This window comes from Aphelocoma coerulescens, unplaced genomic scaffold, assembly GCF_041296385.1.
Source record: "Aphelocoma coerulescens isolate FSJ_1873_10779 unplaced genomic scaffold, UR_Acoe_1.0 HiC_scaffold_87, whole genome shotgun sequence".
In the NCBI taxonomy this organism is placed as follows: domain Eukaryota; kingdom Metazoa; phylum Chordata; class Aves; order Passeriformes; family Corvidae; genus Aphelocoma; species Aphelocoma coerulescens.
The window spans coordinates 491320-508220 of record NW_027184071.1 but is presented as its reverse complement, the minus strand read 5'-3'; the positions used below and the strand labels follow the sequence as shown (position 1 = coordinate 508220).

The following is a 16901-nucleotide window of genomic DNA, read 5'->3' as shown; positions in this document are numbered from 1 at the left end:
CCTTCTCTTCTGAACTCCTGTCTTCTCCTTTTTGCCTATTCATTAGAAATGTTGTTGCAATTCGGTCGCTGGGATAATTTTTACAAGAGTTGTTACACTGTGTTTAAAGAAAGACAAACCCCATCCCACTGAGGTGCATCATTCGGAATTCAGGTACTGTTTTAAGCTGTTTAAGATGAATTGGGAAGAGATTTTCTGGGTAGTGGGTTTCCATTTTTCTGAGAAAGCCAGCACACACAGGAAGAGATGACAGGGCATCTTTAAACCACTCAGTGCAAAAGACTATTCCAGAATGTGGTGAGACCAACAATCCTTGTGTCACCCATAGGGCAGGGACCAAAGTGACAGGGCAGGGCTCCTCACAAAGGGAGCTGGAAGGAGGGCAAGAGAAGGCAGTGTTAGCTGGAACTCAAGACAAGCTGGATGTACGGAGAACATCCCCTCTGTGTGTGTGGGATGAGCTTATGCCACAGCACCAAACATACTCACATGAGCCCGCAGGGTTAAATGATGTAGAGACATAAAAAAAAAAAAAAAAAAAAAAAAGGCAGGAATTAAAGAGATGGAAGAATTAGGTCTATTTTTTCCTGCTATGAACAGAAAAATCTTTCCAGTTCAAGAGAGAATTTAAAAGAACAAGTGACACTAAGCACAGAGGATTGGAAGATCACCTTTGTTAGTCTCCATTGAAAAGACTTGGCTGCAGGAGGGATTTTGCATTGGAACTCTCCCCAGACTGGGGAAAAAAAAGAAGAAATGATTCCTGAGGAAAGAAAAAGGCACAATCTCTTGGAGAGACATCAGCGGGAGTTCACTACAACTCTAGGTCATTAATCCCTTGGGGAAAGCAACATCCATCCACGGCGCACGATTTAAGCTTTGATGGCAACGCTGACAAAACTGCTGCCCCTTCCTGTTGCTGCTTCTGACTCCAAAGAATGAGAAATGGGCCAAATCTGCCCAAGACAGGCAGAGCCAGTGAGAAAGAGCCAGCCAGTTAGCTGGAAAAGAGGCAAAAAGCAAGTCCTCAAGTCTCTCCTTTTCATCATTTCCCCTGGTCTTGTTGGACCAGTGTGCTTTGAAGTAGGCAACTCTGGTAGCAACCCCAAGCAAAAGAGTGAAGCTACTCAGTGGAAGATCTTTTTCCTCCCTCCCTTCAGCCATGCAGAACACAGAGAGATGTGGCTGCCACTTGACACATAGGAACAGTTTCCCATGGGATTCCTCAGTTTGGACCCTTTCTGAAACTGGCTGCGCTTGCCTTGGTGGTTTGGGGTCGTGCTGCGAGCCAAAGGCAGAGGGACGATTCCACGCAGAGAAAGAAAGGCTTTGCCCCGCTCCGGTCCGTGCCGCGCCCGGGCAGCGCCCCGGGAGCCGCCCCGCCCGCGCTGTGCCCGCAGCCCCGGCTTTGTGCCGCTCGCTCCCGCGCGGGGCCGAGCGCAGCGCCCCCCTCAGGCCGCGCGCCGCCGGTGCAGCTGCGGCCGTTGCGGCGCCAGTGGGCGACAGGCGCGATGGCCGAGCTGCCGCTGCCCGCCGGGCTCAATGCCAGCACCTTCCCCGCCAAGCTGTGGCGCCTGGCGAACAGCCCCCGCGTCCGCTCCGTGCGCTGGGACACCCAGGGCCAGGGGGTGCTCATCGACCGCGCCCTCTTTGAGCAGGAGCTGCTCAGCCCGGCCGGCGCCGACGGGGCGGGCGGAGAGGGAGGGGCGGCGCTGCCGGACTCCTTCAAAGCCACGCACTTCGGCAGCGTCGTCCGGCAGCTCAATCTCTACGGCTTCCAGAAGGTGCTGGGTTGGTTTGGCGCGGCTGTGCCGGGCGATGCCGGGGCCGCCGTGCACTTCAAGAATCCCAACTTCCGCCGCGACCGCCCCGACCTCCTCCTGCGCATCAAGCGCCTGACCAGGGCCAACAGGCAGCGGCTGGCAGCCGGGCTGGAGGTGCGCAGCCGCCAGCCCAGCCGCTTCCAGCAGCTCAACACGGAGCGGCCGCTGCTGCACTTCCCCGCCGGGCACCCCCCCGGCGCCGGTGAGACGGGGTGGGAGCTGCGGGCGTGAGGCTGGCGGGGGCTTTGGCCGCGGGCCCTGCCCGTGCTGGGGCCGCTCAGCGCGGCTGCCCCGGGCGGCACAGGGGCTGTCCTTGGGCAAGGCAGCTGCGCCGGCAGGGCCCGGGAGCGGTGCCGGCTGTGCCGCGCTGCCGGGGGCTGCGGGACGGTCCCGCCGGGGCTGCGCTCGCCACAGCCCGGCCCGCTGGGCCTGCAGCCGGCCCAGCCCTGAGCCGTGGCTGGCTCTGCTCCTGGCCCGGCCCTGGGGTTGCTTGGGGAGCTCTCCGTGCGGGTGTGTAAGCCGAGGGCCCGGCTGTGGTCCCGCCCAGCTGGAGGGAGCCTCCTGTCCCTTTGGAGCAGAGGGAAAAGACCCGGCAGTTGGGTTTCTGGCAACTGCCTCCTGCCAAGGATTTGCAGCGGGACGGTTTTCCCAGACGGTTGAATGAGTAGGGGAGAGCTAAGTAGACAAGGAATTGGTTGTTGAATAGCCCGGGAGCATGTTTTTTTTTTTTCTTCTTTGTAATCCTGCTTGGGAGGATGGGAGCTTTTCTCTTCCCTGATAGAAGTACAGTTGCTGCCAAGGGAAACATACCTGAGAACCAATACTCACCTAGTCTTCCCTTTGCCTCCTTTCCTCTTCCCTGCCTCCTACACAGCTCCCTCATCCCAGCACCTCGGTGCTGTCTCACCTGAGGGTTTAGAGCTGCCTCCCGGACCTCCCAGGACAAGTCCAGGTGCTCAGGAGTCTGACGCTTCCCCACCAGCTCCCAAGAGAATGTTTACCACCTCTGGACTTCCTGGGGTCTCATCTGAGGAACCAGGCACATGCAAATTTCCACTCAAGCGTGAGCTCGTCATTCCACTGGTTCGCATGGACCTTAAACGCCACCCTGAGCTCATGGTTCCACTGGTGCCTGTAGACCATCCGAGAACTTCCGTGGCCCTTCCGCAGAAGCGCAGCTGCACATCTTCAGAGCAGCACACCCCAGCCTACAGCCCATCAGGTAGGGAGACAGTTTGTACCCTTGCTTTTCAAACAGGTCCTGGAAAGTGACCATTTAAAGTCTTTTTGCACAGTGTTCTGTCATGGGTAGATCTCAAGTGAGAATCAGGTAGAAAGTGTCAAGTGTATGGGGAAGCAGGACCATGAAAACAAAACCAGTCTCTGTCTGCTTTTCCTGTCCTTCCTCCAGATTTGGAGGCTGTTCTGGCCATTTTCCAGACAGCCTCTCTGTAGGGATGAAAGGGAGAGGCAGAAAACATTGGTCCACAACTGGTCAGTGTCACGTGCACCCCCATCTCTCTTGAAATGAAGCCCAAACTAGGATGCTGACAGGATATTGCAGAGCTTACAGGTTGTCTCTCCTGCAAAGAAGGCTATTAAATTTCAGTGAGCTCTGTGTGTCCCCAGAACTGCTGCAGCTGCAGAATACAGCCTCACCCACAAGGTTGCTTTTTACAATACAATCAGAGTTGAATTTTAGCATGTGTGTCTGCAGATCTGGGCTCTTCCTGGGTGAATCCACTTTCTGTGGTCTGTTGGGATGAGAAACTCAGAAGCAGCCACATCTAAAAGCTGCTGGGGAGATAGAAAAGGCTGAGATTACAAAGTCTTTGTGTGTAGATCAGTTTTACAATCCATCCTTTAATATCCATACCCATCAATTAGAGGAAACACTGTTTGAGAGGAAGAAATCAGTCTTCCAATCCCCTGGGAAGTTGGAATACATTTCTGGAATTGAGTTTCTGTGTGCTTCCTGTGATGTTTGCTGCAAGGCAGCAATAGAGCTCTGTGTCCCAAAGCCACATTCTGGAGCCTGACCAATGTGTTTGGATTCCTGCAGCCACGCCAGGCAGTTCAGCCCCCAGTGCTCCAGCTGGCAGTGCTGGTTGGGCAGCGTGGACGGCCTCCAGCTGGGCTTGGAATAGTCCTGGGGACGAGGAATTGCCACCCCTGGATCTAGACCTTGTTCTTAAGACACTGGAGGAGATGCTGTCACCATCCCTGCCTGAAAGGTCTCCCTTTGCTCAGGTAACTCCATTGGGTGGGAGGGAAAGGGGCTGGGCTGAGAGCTGTGGATGTTGTTGCATGGCTGAGAAGCAAAGGCTTCTTGGATTAAGCTTTGAATGGACGAGGAAGGATTTGCTTGGTCAAGCAAGATTTCCAAAAGAAGAGGGAATGAAAAGTCTCCCCCCTTAGGGAGGATGAGAGGTTTGAGCCGGTGGTGGCCAGGTTTGGGTGCTCCTTTTGCTGGGGAGAATCCCTGGTGCAGGGGCCTTTGTGGTGATGCTCTGTAGGTTCTAAGAGGCTCTGTGTGATGGGAAAGAAGAGAAGAGTGTGGGGAGAATTGCCACTGAAGGCAAAGTGTCCCATGCAGGGAGGGGCAGGCGAGAGGTGCCTCCGTTAGAGCAGCAGACGTGGGCTCTGCCTGTTTTGGGTGGGAAGGCCAAGGCAAAGCAAGGGCTGGAGCTGCAGCTTTCTTGTCCTCTCAGTAGCCTGGTGCCTCCATTCCTGTTTCTATCTGGCAAATCCTCAGCTGGGCAAACTTGCCAGCCTTGCTCTCTGTGTTCCAGAGCTCAGGCACCTTCCTCTTGGGCATCTCTGTGGGAAGAGATGTGTGTTCCCATCCAGACCCTGCAAAGCTGCAGCCTGGATGAGAGTGTTCTGCTGTTCTGCTCAGGGCTGTGGAGGGAGGAGCACATCCCTGTGCCAGGAGCTGGCAGAACTCCTTCCTTAGTGCCCACTTCATGTGTTCAGTGTGAGCCCCACATTCAACTTTGTCAGCTTTGGCAGCTTTTGGACTGTGTTTGAGAAGTCAGTCTTCTCCACTGTTGAAGGCCTTTGGGGCCCAGACTTCTTTGTTAGGAACAAGGGATGGAAGTGTGTGAGCAGTGGAGCTTTTAGGGGGCAGAAGTGTTGGTTTTGAGGCCCCATGACTTGTGTGATTGGTGAGCAGGACAATGATGATGCTGGACATGAACGGGTTAAGGACTCCTTTAAGCCCAGGGGCTTCTTCTGTGTGGAAGAGCAATTCAGTCAGGGACCATGAGTCCTTGTGTTTGACAGATTCCCTCTTTGGATTAGGAATCCCCTTCCTGTTAACTCTTGCCTCTTCCCAGATGTGCCTGGAGTGTTCAGTTCCTGTGTTGGCACAGGCCTTTTTGCATATTATTATACAACTTTGCCAAAGAATTTCTCTGTTTTGTTTAATATGCAGACCCACTGCCTGCTGCAGATTTATTAGCCAGAAAGGGCAGAGTCAAGGTGGTGAGTGGGATTTTTTGGGATCCCCAGTATCTCATTGCTAAGTGTGATGACCTTTCGTCTTCTGTAAACTCAGACACAGCAGTTTTCAAAAGCATTTTCTTCTTCAAGAGAAGAAAATGTGGCAGGCTCTGATCTATTGTGTCCCTGCAGAAAACAGTGAGTGATATTTGGGTTTCTTTCTTTCTGGTTTTCAGGACAATCGTAGTGTTGCCCCTGAGTCTTCAGGAGGGGAGGCCGGGAACAGGGCTGCAGCAGAGGGAGCTTTGCCTGGCGCCATGAGCTGCAGAAAGAGGTCCCTGGAGCCCGAGGAGCCTGGTAAGGAGAGAGCCCACACTGCTTTAGAGAGCTCTGAGGCAGCTGCTCTGAGCCTGCCTCTGGCAGGAAGGGAGATGAGAAGAGTTGAGCTCTTGTCTGCAGGGTTGGTGCTTCCTGGTGCCTTTAGGTCAAATCCTGCCCTGGCACAGCCTCCCCGAGCCCTGCCCTCCACGCTTCTCCAGAGGCACTGACACCGAGTGCTGTGCTGTGGCCAGAGAGCCATGAATAACCCTGACCCCGTGGGAGTTGTGTCACCAACCCAGGTGTCCCAGTTTGGAGATGAAGTCTGTGGATGAGTTTGCTGCAGGGTGACAGTGCTCTGGAGGCAACACTGAGCGACTCCTGAAGCAAGAGAGCAAAACCCCAGCAGAAAGTCAATGTAGAAGTCTGAGCTTTTTGTCTCAGAACATTAAATCAATGTATGACCAATCTGCTGGTAGGCCTAGTGAGACACATTAAAAATACAAGCAGCAGAAGCTCTGAGGCCAAGCAAATGATAAAACACAAGGATTTATGATTTGGAAAGGAAAAACTTACCCCAAATTAGCGAGAACTAATAGGAGAGAGAGAGCACCTTGGATCTGCATTCTTGAGCAAGGCTGGTGCAGCCTGCAGGCCTCATGGGGAGATCTTTCCCTCCCAGCTCTTCCTGCCAGAGCTGATGGTCGAGTTGAAGCCGCTGTTGCTCACTGCAGAGGGCAGTTTGTAGGTCCCAGGTAATGGAGCTGGTTCGTAACTCAGCTCACAGCACCCTTCAGCTTCAGCTCTTTCAGTGAGGACTGAGGTGTCTGTGTCAGCACAGAGGAGGAACAAGGCTGGGCTTCTGTGTGGGAGCTGGGACTGTCTGTGCTTCAAGCTCTCGTGGGTGCCATTTGCACTGCGGGTGCTGAGACTTTATCGGGAGACTTCAAACCTTCGGAGGTTTTGAAAACTTGGAATGCTCCCTGTTCTTTAAAGAGCAGGCTTCAAATTCCCAAGGGAGAGTCTGCCTTTCAGGTCACCTTCTACAGTCTTTGATAGAAAGGCAATTACTTCCAAAAGGAGAGATGCCTGAAGGCCAATATTGACTCAGTGTTCCTTTTGCTTCCCAGATATCCATCTGATCTACCTCTCCAGGAGGGCTGCCTTGCGTGGGAGGAAGGGACCGAGGGAGAGCCTGTGACCATCAGGCAGGTGGAATCCCTCTGTTTATAGATAGATTTATAGATGTCTATAGTTATATTTATATATCCATATAGTTATTTATAGTATTTATACTATACTTATTAGTTACATATAGTATTTATAGATTTATAGAGTTGTGTTTATAGGTGAATGTATTTATAGATCTGTGTAGTTAAATTTATATATATAGTTATAGATGTGATGTAATTATATTTATACATAGGCAGTTAAAGTTATAGATTTGCAGATTTATATATGTGTAGAGAAAAATATTTATATATCTAAGTTATATTTGTAAATGTACACAGTTATACCATAAGAGGTATTTGGATGTTTAGATACATAGATTGATGTTTATATAGCCTAGGCTGCATCCTAAGCTCTTTCTGCCCTCAGCCACCTTTTTAATCTCTTGTTTTCCCCCTGTGCCCCCTCTGTCCCCTCTTCCTGTGCTGGCTCCGAGCTGGCGGCCGGGCCGGGCGCAGCAGCAGCTGCAGCCCCGGTGTCCCTGGAGCGGTGGGAGCTGCCGGTGGCCGCAGGCACTGTGCCCTGAGGAGCTGCTGGAGGACGGTGAGCCAGAGGGGGCTGAGGGCGCTGAGGAGGCAGCGACACTGAAAGGACGGTGACCTTGAGGTGCTGGTGGGACTGGGGGGTTTGGGGGAGCAGAGGGCGAAGTGGCACTGAGGTAACAGGGAAGTGGCACAGGCTGAGGGGGGTGGCAGGTCTAAGGGGACAGGATGGATCTGAAGGGACTGAGGGGCGTGAGAGGACTGTGGGCGTCTGAAGAAACTGAAGGCGGCTGTGCGTTTGCCGAGGGCATGGCAGGGCTGAGGGGATGGAGGGGGCCAGCAGGGAGCACAGCGGGATCTGGGACTGTGGGTCTGCCAAGCCATGGAACCAAGTCCAGAGTCTCCACTTTTGCCACAGCTGCCCTGAAGACCTTGAGAACATCCAGAGACTGATGAGAACCAGCAGGGAGAAGCTGAAGGGCACAGCAAGAGCAGTGAACGGGGACCTGCTGCTGCCACCCGAGAGCCTGGGTGAGGCCCCAGGGCCGGTGAGGCAGGGTGGGCGTGAGGCTGGCGTGGGCTTTGGCCGCGGGCACTGGCCGGCTGGGCAGGAGCGGGCCCTGCCCGTGCTGGGGCCGCTCAGCGCGGCTGCCCCGGGCGGCACAGGGGCTGTCCTTGGGCAAGGCAGCTGCGCCGGCAGGGCCCGGGAGCGGTGCCGGCTGTGCCGCGCTGCCGGGGGCTGCGGGACGGTCCCGCCGGGGCTGCGCTCGCCACAGCCCGGCCCGCTGCGCCTGGTTTTGCTTTCTAAGCCTCCTGGGGAGGCTCTGAGATTTCTCTTCCCTGATGGAAGTGCAGCTGCTGCCAAGGGAAACGTCCCGATCCTGACTCAGTGTTCCCTTTGCTTCCCAGGTGTCCCATCTGCTGTCCCCGTCCAGGAGAGCTGCTCTGCACGGGAGGAAGAGACCGAGGGAGAGGCTTTGAAAATGGGGCGGCTGGAATCCCTCTGCTTGTATTTCTGTTTAAAGATGTATGGACTTGCTCATAAGATAGTGATAATTACATGGATATTTATATGTAGGTTGCTATTTGTATAGGTATATTTCTATATGTATGTTGTTATATTTATGGATGTATGCTGTATATATATATATGTTTGTAATTATATATATGTGTATCTATCTATCTAAGTATATATGTATGTTGTTATGTCTGTGTTAAGTTCTGTTTCCTATGTATGCTGATTTCTAGGTATCTATTTCTATTGATGTAGTTCTAGGCATATGGCTACTTAAATAGGTATAGTGGTATTTGGTTAGGTATATATGTCTATTTTTATATTTTTATATGTATATTGATCTATTTCTATGTATAACTATATTTACATATGTGTTGAGATGTACAGCTATATATTGGTATTGATTCAGTTGTATGGATATGGAGATTGGTATGGTTGCCTAGAGATAGGTTTGTTGTATGTATGTATTTATAGATATAGTATGTAATATCTAATATTTCATCTATATCTGTATATTGTGGTGGTTATAAATGTCTTTATTTCTATTTAAATATGTGTGAAGTTGTATAGTTGTAGAATGCTGTTTATTGAGTTCTTGGCATAGGGCTATTTAGAGAAGGATAGTGATATTTTTGTACTGATATATGGGCTGTACGGTTGTAGTAGTATGCAATAAATTAAGTTGTTAACCTTCAGTTGATCTTTGTGTATAGTGAGTTGTTGTAGAGGTTGGCAATAAATTAATTTTTGTTAACGGAAGTGGGTATTTGTATAGTTTTACATTGCATTGTTGTAGAAGTCTAATAAATTACTTTTTTGAACTTGAAGTTAGATCTGTATAGTTATATATTGTCAGCGCGGGTGTAGCAATTTGTAATAAATGACATTTGTCAACTGAGATGAGTGTCCTGTGATTTGTGCTCTCCAAAGCAAGGGGCAGATGTAGACGTGAGGACGCTGGAGGATTTTGGCCATGAAAATCGCCAGCCGTGCCCAGCAGATCCCCCAGCTGCAGCCAGGCTGGGCAAGGGAACGGCACATTTGGGCTGGCAGCAGAGCCACACGTTGGCTACAGACTCGCTGCAGAGGCCTGCTGAGAAAGCGGGGCTCCCCTGAGCGTAGAACTGCAGCCAGGAGCCACCCAGGGAGGAGAAATCGTGCACAATGAAAACAAGAAAGAAAATGTGGCAAAACAGATGTGATGATACTGTGGGAGCTTGATTAGATGCCCTAAATCACCACTGTCTAGGCATGTATTCAGCAACAATAATGTGTATAAAATCCCTTCCAGGAAAGATAGGATTGCACTTTCCCCTTCATTTACCTTGCTGTTTAAGTGGAAGATGTCCTTGTTACTTGAGAATTTTTGCCCTTCAGCACCTCCCTCCCTCCCATTAAATAAAAGATTATGTACTGCAACGTGTCACCATAAATGAAAACAGCCCTGGCCTCGTGACAGGGTTTGCAAAGTCTTCCCTCCTCCTGCCCCTTCCTGTCCAAACTCTACCTGAGGTGAGTGAGGGCTCCAGGAATTCAGCAGGGTGCAGTACCACCACAGGTGGGAAGGTTTTGCAAAGCTTCCTAAGTATCAGGAAACTCTGGCTTTGCCAGTCTTCCCCTGGAGTATTGTTCTGCTCGTGAATGATCTGGGAGGACGCTGTGCCTCCAGCTCACTCAAGTAAAGTTTGTTTTCTTCATGGCTTGAATAGAGGAAAATGAAAATTGTAATTTTTAAAGTGAAATTTGGGCTTTGGTGCAGCTGAGTTTGCTTCATGATTTGCTGTGGAAAGTAGGGTAAAAGCTTTAAATTCCCAACAGAAGCTGACACCTGGCCCACACAGAGAGTTGAATGAGGCCCAGGTGTGCTTGCTGCACACTGGTCCAAGGGAGAAGTTGGAAAAAAATGCCCTTGTATTGCAGATTGAGCCTCTGTGTACTGTTGTCGGAAGGGCTGTCTGTGGTAAAACGTGGTAATCCAGCCAGAAACTGTGGATATGTGAGCTCTAACAGCAACCTGCTTCTCCAGAGCGAGGGACAGGGCCGGCCCCAAAGCCTGAAAGGTGTTCTGGGTACTGGCAGAGGTACTGGAAGGCCAGGCTGTCCTTGTGCAGGGATGGCCTTCAAAGGGGCCTTCACACCTTGTGCTGCTGGCAAAGGGCAGCTGGTGGCCTTCCAGAGAAGGCTGCTTTTGTCCAGTTCTTTGAAGTGTTCCAGCCAGCATCAATTCCTGCTGCTCACACCAGCCCCTTTCCAAGCAGGAGGAACTCTGTGTAGGCAGCCTGACAGCGTAGTGGCAGGAGAATAAAATACTCAGCTGAGTGTTATCAGCTCTCTGTCAGAAGCTGCATCCGCAGTGCCTTATCTCTTCCAGTTGTCTCAGACGTGGAGGAAGTAGCGGTAAATCACTGATCCTGGAAAGGAAAGCGGAAGGAACAAAGGCAGTAGCTGGTCCCTGGGGCCATCCAAAATAGGACCATTGCTGGGTTGTGGAGATGAGAGTGACCAACCCAGCAATCCTCTGCATGAGACTGGAGCCATCTGTGAATAGGAGCATGGAAATCTGACCTTGAAAAACAGAAAAGGTGTCCTTGGGTATTTGCCAAAGCTTGGATGTGGTCTGAGCCACCTGGGCTAGTGGAATGTGTCCCTGCCCATGGCAGAGGGGCTGGATCTAGAGTGTCTTTAAGGTCCCTTCCAACTCAAGCCCTTCTCGGAGTCTGTGAATTATAAACCCATAATGACAAAGAGAACACAACAAATCTGGGTTCCCTGCTACGTTATTGGAGGTTGCTGTAGTCACTCGTGTCACCTGGAGACTGGTTTGTATTTGGAGAGATTTTCATGGTCCTACAGTATCTATGTGTGACTTTCCCCGGTTCAGAGTGACACCAGATGCCAGAACAGGCTATGTGCAAGCACAGAATTGGTTAAGCTGCCTGTGAACCTGATGGGAGAAGCGTGTTTGTGTTATTGCAGTGTTTACCCTGTACAGGTGATATTTGGTTTTCATTCTGAACATGCAATGTTCATGCACAATGCTTATATATGCATAAATACTGGCTTTAAATCCCAATTCCCTCTTCACACAAGGATGTGCAATCCATCAGAAATATTTAACAAGGAGCCATATTAGCTTTGGGCTTGATGGTATGGCTTGTTCAAAGTGTGTGATGAGCCCTAACAAATACCACTCTTGTTAATTTGGGTTTATCTTTGATCAACCCTCTTGCACAGAAATCACTTACTTACAGCAGAGACTAAATGAAATTCCTTAATACAGATGAGAATTGTGCAATCCAGGCAGATTAAAGGGGGAGTGTTCTGTCACTGTGAAAAGGCAATCTAGATAACCTGTTTGCTGTACGTCCTGGAGAAGGCTTTGCACTTAAGAATGAAAAGGAAAAACCCATTTCTCTTTAAGATGTATCTTGAAAGAGCTTTTTGTATGACCAGAAGCAGCTACACTGATATTGACCTGCGCAATTCTAAAGGCACAACAACTACTTACATAACTTAACCTGGCCACGATTTTTAGCTGCAATTGCAAAATCTCAGAAAATATGTTTCTATAGTGTAAACAATGAAGGAGAGCAGAAATACCAACATTTCTCATTAGCCTTTTGGGTTGGAAAGACCATTGAATTTATGCTCCCTTAGCTGTCAGCCTAAACTCTGCTGTGCAAACCTTAGGTCTATGTTGGACCTTATGTACTTCTTTAGCATCAGCTTAGGTGCAAACCTGGTATAAAACCCTCCAGGCATCACGCTGATTTAGAGTGACAGAACTTCACTCTTCCAGCACCGAATTTACTTTACTTGACTTGCTCCTTCAAGTCATTTCCACGCCTCGCTCTCTGGATGTGGTAGGATTTTACACCTGTCCTGCTAGACAAAAGAGAAGCAAATTTGTTTCTATCATACAACCATCTCTTTGTAGCTTATCAAAAGCAAAAACACAGGCACACTCAGAGCCCCTGTCAGCTCTGCTCCTCACTGCTCTGCCTGAAGAGGCGAAAGAACAACCTGGCAACCAAGGCACCAAAGTCCCTGACTTCAAGCAGCAGCTCCCCATCCCCAGTGTGTCTCTGAAATACTCCCAGCTCGGCCCACCCAAGAAGCTCATGTGGACAAACCACCCCAAAGCATTTGTGTGCTCACATCAACAGCTTTTGTGCCAGCAGCTACTTGGCCAGCCTGTGCAGTGGGACACGGCTCTCCAGGCCACCGTGTCCCCCACGTGTCTGGCAAGGCTGAGAGCGGTGTCTTTGGAGCGCTCCCTCCTCTGGCGACAGGGGAGCCTTCATGATTCACGTTTGCCCCTCTTGGAATCCCAGCAAGCTGGGGCCTAAACATGACAGCTCAAAGGCCGTGTTCCAGCTCTCACTGGCTGGGGGGAATCGCTAGGTCCTGGCAGGACTCCAGCACTCAGCATCCTCGGCCACCACCAGCAAGTGCTGGCCGCTCAGAAACTTGCAGCTCTGATTTCCTCTAAAGACAGCCCCAACCAGAACTGCCACTTACCGGCTCACGACGTTCAGGTTCAGGACTGACCACAGCTGGAGAGTTCTGGACATTTGGCTCCTCTTCAGCCTCTTCCCCAGGAGCAGAGGGAGCCAGAGGAGAGCCTGAGGTTGGTTCTGGGCTCTGTGGACAGGCAGGAGTGTGAGGGACAGGCAGTTACCTGTCATTTCTAACCTTATCTCTATTCAGCTCTACAACCAGCTCTACTAAGGAGAAATCATCACCTTGCATAGCAATGGGATTCCAAGTGCCTCCAACTAAAGTAAAATGGGCTAATTCAACAGTACTGCATATTGCTCTGAATTAGATATTGCACCCTGGCTACTCTCAGCAAGCAACGTTCTCTCTGCAAAGCTGGGCTTTTAGTTCTGCGACAGCTCTGAAATGCAAAAGCAGCTATTACACAGCGATGTCTTTGCTATTGCTGCTGCAGACATGAACATGGATTTTCTTTCTGCCCACCCAGCTCAGCCTCCTTACTCTACTGCCACAGGCCAAGCTCACAGCTTGCTCCACAGTTCTTAAACACCAGGAACATCAAAGGTTCCTTTCACTCACCTCAGGATCAGCACTGACGAATACATGGATCAAGTGACCTGCAGTGGGAAGGGAAAATGAACCAGATGCTGCGAAAAAACTGCCTGTGCTGGTTAATCCCGCAGAACAAGTCCACCCAAACAGAGAGTGTTTTCTTTTCACAACAGCCCTCCAGCAGACACAGTTCTTCCACACATCCAGCAAGAGAGCAGGACAATATTCTTGGTTGTCCCTATGCTTTGGCCTCTTTTGCCAGTAAATGAATACAAACTTGATCACGAAAATGCAAAATGTTCTTCAACACCCAATATTTCTCTTCTGCCCAACAGCTAAAGCTGCCTTTTTTATCCTCTCCTTCAGGTTCTTTTTTTTAAAAAATAAGTTGCATGCACTAATTTTCATTAAGTTACTGAATACCGTTGCCCAGAAAACCTTCCCCCAAACCCCCCTGAGATGTCATAGTTCTACTGTGAAACAGCCCAGGAGCAGCTCTGGGGTTCAAGAGCAGACACTCACTGTTTGGGAGTTTTCACTTCATTGCAAAAAGAATCACTATTTTAGCACTCATTAAAGGGTCGAGTTAGACAGTCAAATCTTTTAATGACAAAATTTAGAAACAAAGAAGCTTTCCCTGAATTCCAGGCAGAACTGCAGAGTTCTTTGAAGGCCTTCTGAGAACACCTCCCAGGCTGCCTTTTCAAAGTTGTCCTGCTTCACCCAGCACCCTGAGGAAATGACAGACTCGGCGACTCTCCCGTGGAGGGAAGGGAACCCCTGCACGTTCCCTTGCAAATGCTGCCCGCACCTCCCTGGCTACAGACACCCTCTTTTGAGCTGAACGTGTTGACAGGAGCTTTACCAAAGCAGTGGCATCCTAATGGTCTTTTTGTTTCAAAATCAACTCAGTTACTAAGAAAGAGCAGGAAGCCCTACACAAGCCAGGTTGGGTTACACCCAGGGAAAACCTCTACTCACGTGTCAGGTTAGTCAGGTAATAGGCAGAATAACCAATGCCATACACAGTGCAAACTGCAGCAGCAAATGCCTCCATGATTTTAGCACTGCTGTGCAAGTTTGCAGACTGTGCTCTAACACAAGAAAAAACAAGGCTCCTGTCAGAGTGCAGCTGCCCCCTGACAAGGCCTCAACCAGGAGGATGCTCCTGCTCTGAGCAAGCCCAAGAGCTGCTCTGACACTGAGACCTTCTGTGCACCAAGGCAACCTTCTGATGACAGCACCACAACGTGGCAACCATGCCCTGACATCACAAAGCAGCTGCTCTGCGTTGGTCTGGGAATTGATGCTAAGCAACCCAAGCTTCCCTGCAGCAAACACACAATAGCCTGGGAAGTTCTCCTCTGTCACAAAGCAGCACAAAGTCCCCTCGTGGGCCAAACCCTGTTGTTCAAGGGCTCCAAGAGTAACTCAAAGAGTGCCCCAAGCACCTACAGCCTGTACCCCAAGTGAACACTGAGATGGGACCAAAGCAAAGGAAACTAGACCAAGAAAATGGCCCAAAGCATTGCACAGATCCAGGAGAGAAGGCACTAATTGCATGACAGCTGTAATAATTCCTAACAAATCTCCCCACACATTTGCACTTTTATTGGACACGCCCTGGTCCCCTCTGTAGGTACATCTCTGCCTCTGCCTTTCGTCCTCTATGGAAGCAGTCGAACGGGCAGGATTTGCCCACCCGCAGGAGCTGCTCCAAGCTGGGAATGCAACTGGCAGTGCTGATTTCCAGAGGCTTCTGGCTCCCGGCTGAAGCCAAGGCCAGGAGCGGGTTGAAAGGTGCTGGCGCTGCTGCTGCTCTGTGCCAGAGAGCCCCGGCTGGGAGGGCACGGTGCCCACTGCGCCGTGGGCTCTCTCTCTCCTGCCAGAGCTGGGCGCACCTGGGAAGGAGTGATGATGACTTGTGGGAAAACCAAGGGCTTTGTGGGGGCTGCATTTCTCTGCAGACACCCAGGCCACCTGGGGCACAGAGCTTGGCCCCCAGAAAAGGGAAACCAGGGGGAAACGGCTTGAAATATTTCATTTCAACCTTTTTTACTGTTCAATATAAGTGACCACAATGAAAGGTTACCAAGCAGGGATCCATCCCTGCTGCCAGCTCAGCGTTAGAAAGGAGGCGTCACTTGATTTCAGCGCTGGGTGCATGGGGAATCACTTCCCTAACACGTGCACACCCAGCAATCTCACTTACTAGCTTCTACCCATGGAACTAAGACACACTCATTACTTTGCTGAAACTCACAGGCTAAACATGACTTCAAACTATTTGACATATTTAAACCACTTGTCAGAAGTTCTTGATGTGAGAGTAGGGGTGTCCTGAGGGTCTCTGGTGGTCATTTGGGGAACATCCCCATGTGTCAGGGATAGGAGACAGATCTGAGGCCTGACATGTTTGGTCCGCAGTGTTGCACATCGACAAGATAATGCAGAAGACGACTGTATTGTTAGTTAGTGGGACTAACTTCTAGAAATGAAACTAGGTATCGGTCACCTGGTGGAACTCATCCTGGGAAAGGAGAAACAATACATAATGGAGCCATTGTTGGCATGGAGTATGATCATGGGCCAATGTGACCTCATCTCGTAAGCTGGCCCTGGACGAAATGATGTTGAAACTGGCCACTCCTGAGGAGGAGATATAAGGTGTGCTCCTGGGGTGGAGGGGAGAGGACGACATGACGCACGCCATTTTTATCCAGGGGATGCCCTGAAGGAGTCCTGCCCTTCTGCCCCTCCCACTCAGGAGCCATGCTCTATCTCCTTCTCCTGCTCGGTGGCTTTTCCAGCAGCCAGGCGCCGGTATGTATTTCTTGCTAACGTGACTACTAAAATTCATTTGCTTTGCAATTCTAACTGGGTCTTGAGTTCTCTGGGCATGGGCGTCCTCCTGAACCCGTAACACCCATTCCTCAAATTCTCCTCTGATGGTCATTTACACCTTCCTTCCCTGGGAATTGAACACAACATTTCGTCACTGCACCCTGCAAGTGCTTTTGCTGCGTGAAGCCACATTGCATCTTTCTTTCCCAAAGTAATAAAGAAAACACAAATTGCCTACTGAAAGCCTTCTGCTCCCTTCCAAATCAGTTCACTACTCAAGCACAAGCCTCAGGCACATCCCCGATTCCCTCTGAGAGAGGAAGTAATATTTTGCTGCAGCCAAAAGGGGTTTAGGTCAAAGAATGAAAATTGTTGGATGTATGTTGGATTTATGGTTTGGAGCTGTTCTAGTTAAATTGCTGGGTGTTGCTGGGAGCTGGGAGAGGGGCAGGGTTGAAGACCTGACTAAAAAGGAAGTAGGATGAGAGGGGAGGGGACAGAAAAGAAGGTGGTCAGGAGAGCACCTAAGTTTCTTAGTACCCACCCATTGGGAAAGGGGACAGGGACCGTCCCGGCTGGGAAAGGGTCTAAAAAGCAGCCATTTTCTTAGAGGGGGGGTGTGTTGAGCTCTCGGGGAGGGAGGCACACACCCGGCTCAACGGAATCGTTACTCATAAGCAGTTTTCCTTTGCT

The 16901-nt window shown here is 50.5% G+C and overlaps 3 protein-coding genes across 4 annotated transcripts in view; 2 read left to right on the top strand and 1 right to left on the bottom strand.

Annotated features, from left to right (window-relative positions):
* The window catches only part of LOC138102550 (serine/threonine-protein kinase PAK 3-like), a 54245-nt gene extending 39824 nt beyond the window's left edge, over positions 1 to 14421 (bottom strand). Inside the window, exons 1-3 of the mRNA XM_069000262.1 lie at positions 14346 to 14421; positions 13392 to 13429; positions 12834 to 12956 (exon numbers count right to left, since the gene is read on the bottom strand). Coding sequence (XP_068856363.1) covers positions 12834 to 12956; positions 13392 to 13429; positions 14346 to 14421 — 237 coding nt within the window. The remainder of the gene's footprint in view (positions 1 to 12833; positions 12957 to 13391; positions 13430 to 14345) is intronic.
* LOC138102578 (uncharacterized) overlaps positions 1 to 16901 on the top strand; it is a 171268-nt gene that overhangs the window by 73593 nt on the left and 80774 nt on the right. The window lies entirely within an intron of this gene.
* On the top strand, positions 2651 to 9139 carry LOC138102581 (uncharacterized). Of its 2 annotated transcripts, none has more exons than XM_069000309.1 (6): positions 2651 to 3045; positions 3886 to 4073; positions 5504 to 5624; positions 6716 to 7358; positions 7716 to 7828; positions 8207 to 9139. In XM_069000309.1, exons 1-4 carry the CDS (start codon positions 2817 to 2819, stop codon positions 6784 to 6786), a joined length of 609 nt encoding a protein of 202 aa, XP_068856410.1. In that variant the 5' UTR covers positions 2651 to 2816; the 3' UTR covers positions 6787 to 7358; positions 7716 to 7828; positions 8207 to 9139. The 2 variants fall into 2 exon arrangements, with proteins under 2 accessions (XP_068856410.1, XP_068856409.1); XM_069000308.1 differs by having other exon boundaries at positions 6716 to 7421.

Bases quoted from the DNA above. Each gene is read 5' to 3' on its own strand.
- LOC138102581 (XM_069000309.1), top strand. From the start codon at position 2,817: ATGTTTACCACCTCTGGACTTCCTGGGGTCTCATCTGAGGAACCAGGC. The intron at 3,046-3,885 runs GTAGGGAGACAG...GGATTCCTGCAG, and splicing joins CCCAGCCTACAGCCCATCAG to CCACGCCAGGCAGTTCAGCC. The intron at 5,625-6,715 runs GTAAGGAGAGAG...TTTGCTTCCCAG, and splicing joins CCTGGAGCCCGAGGAGCCTG to ATATCCATCTGATCTACCTC.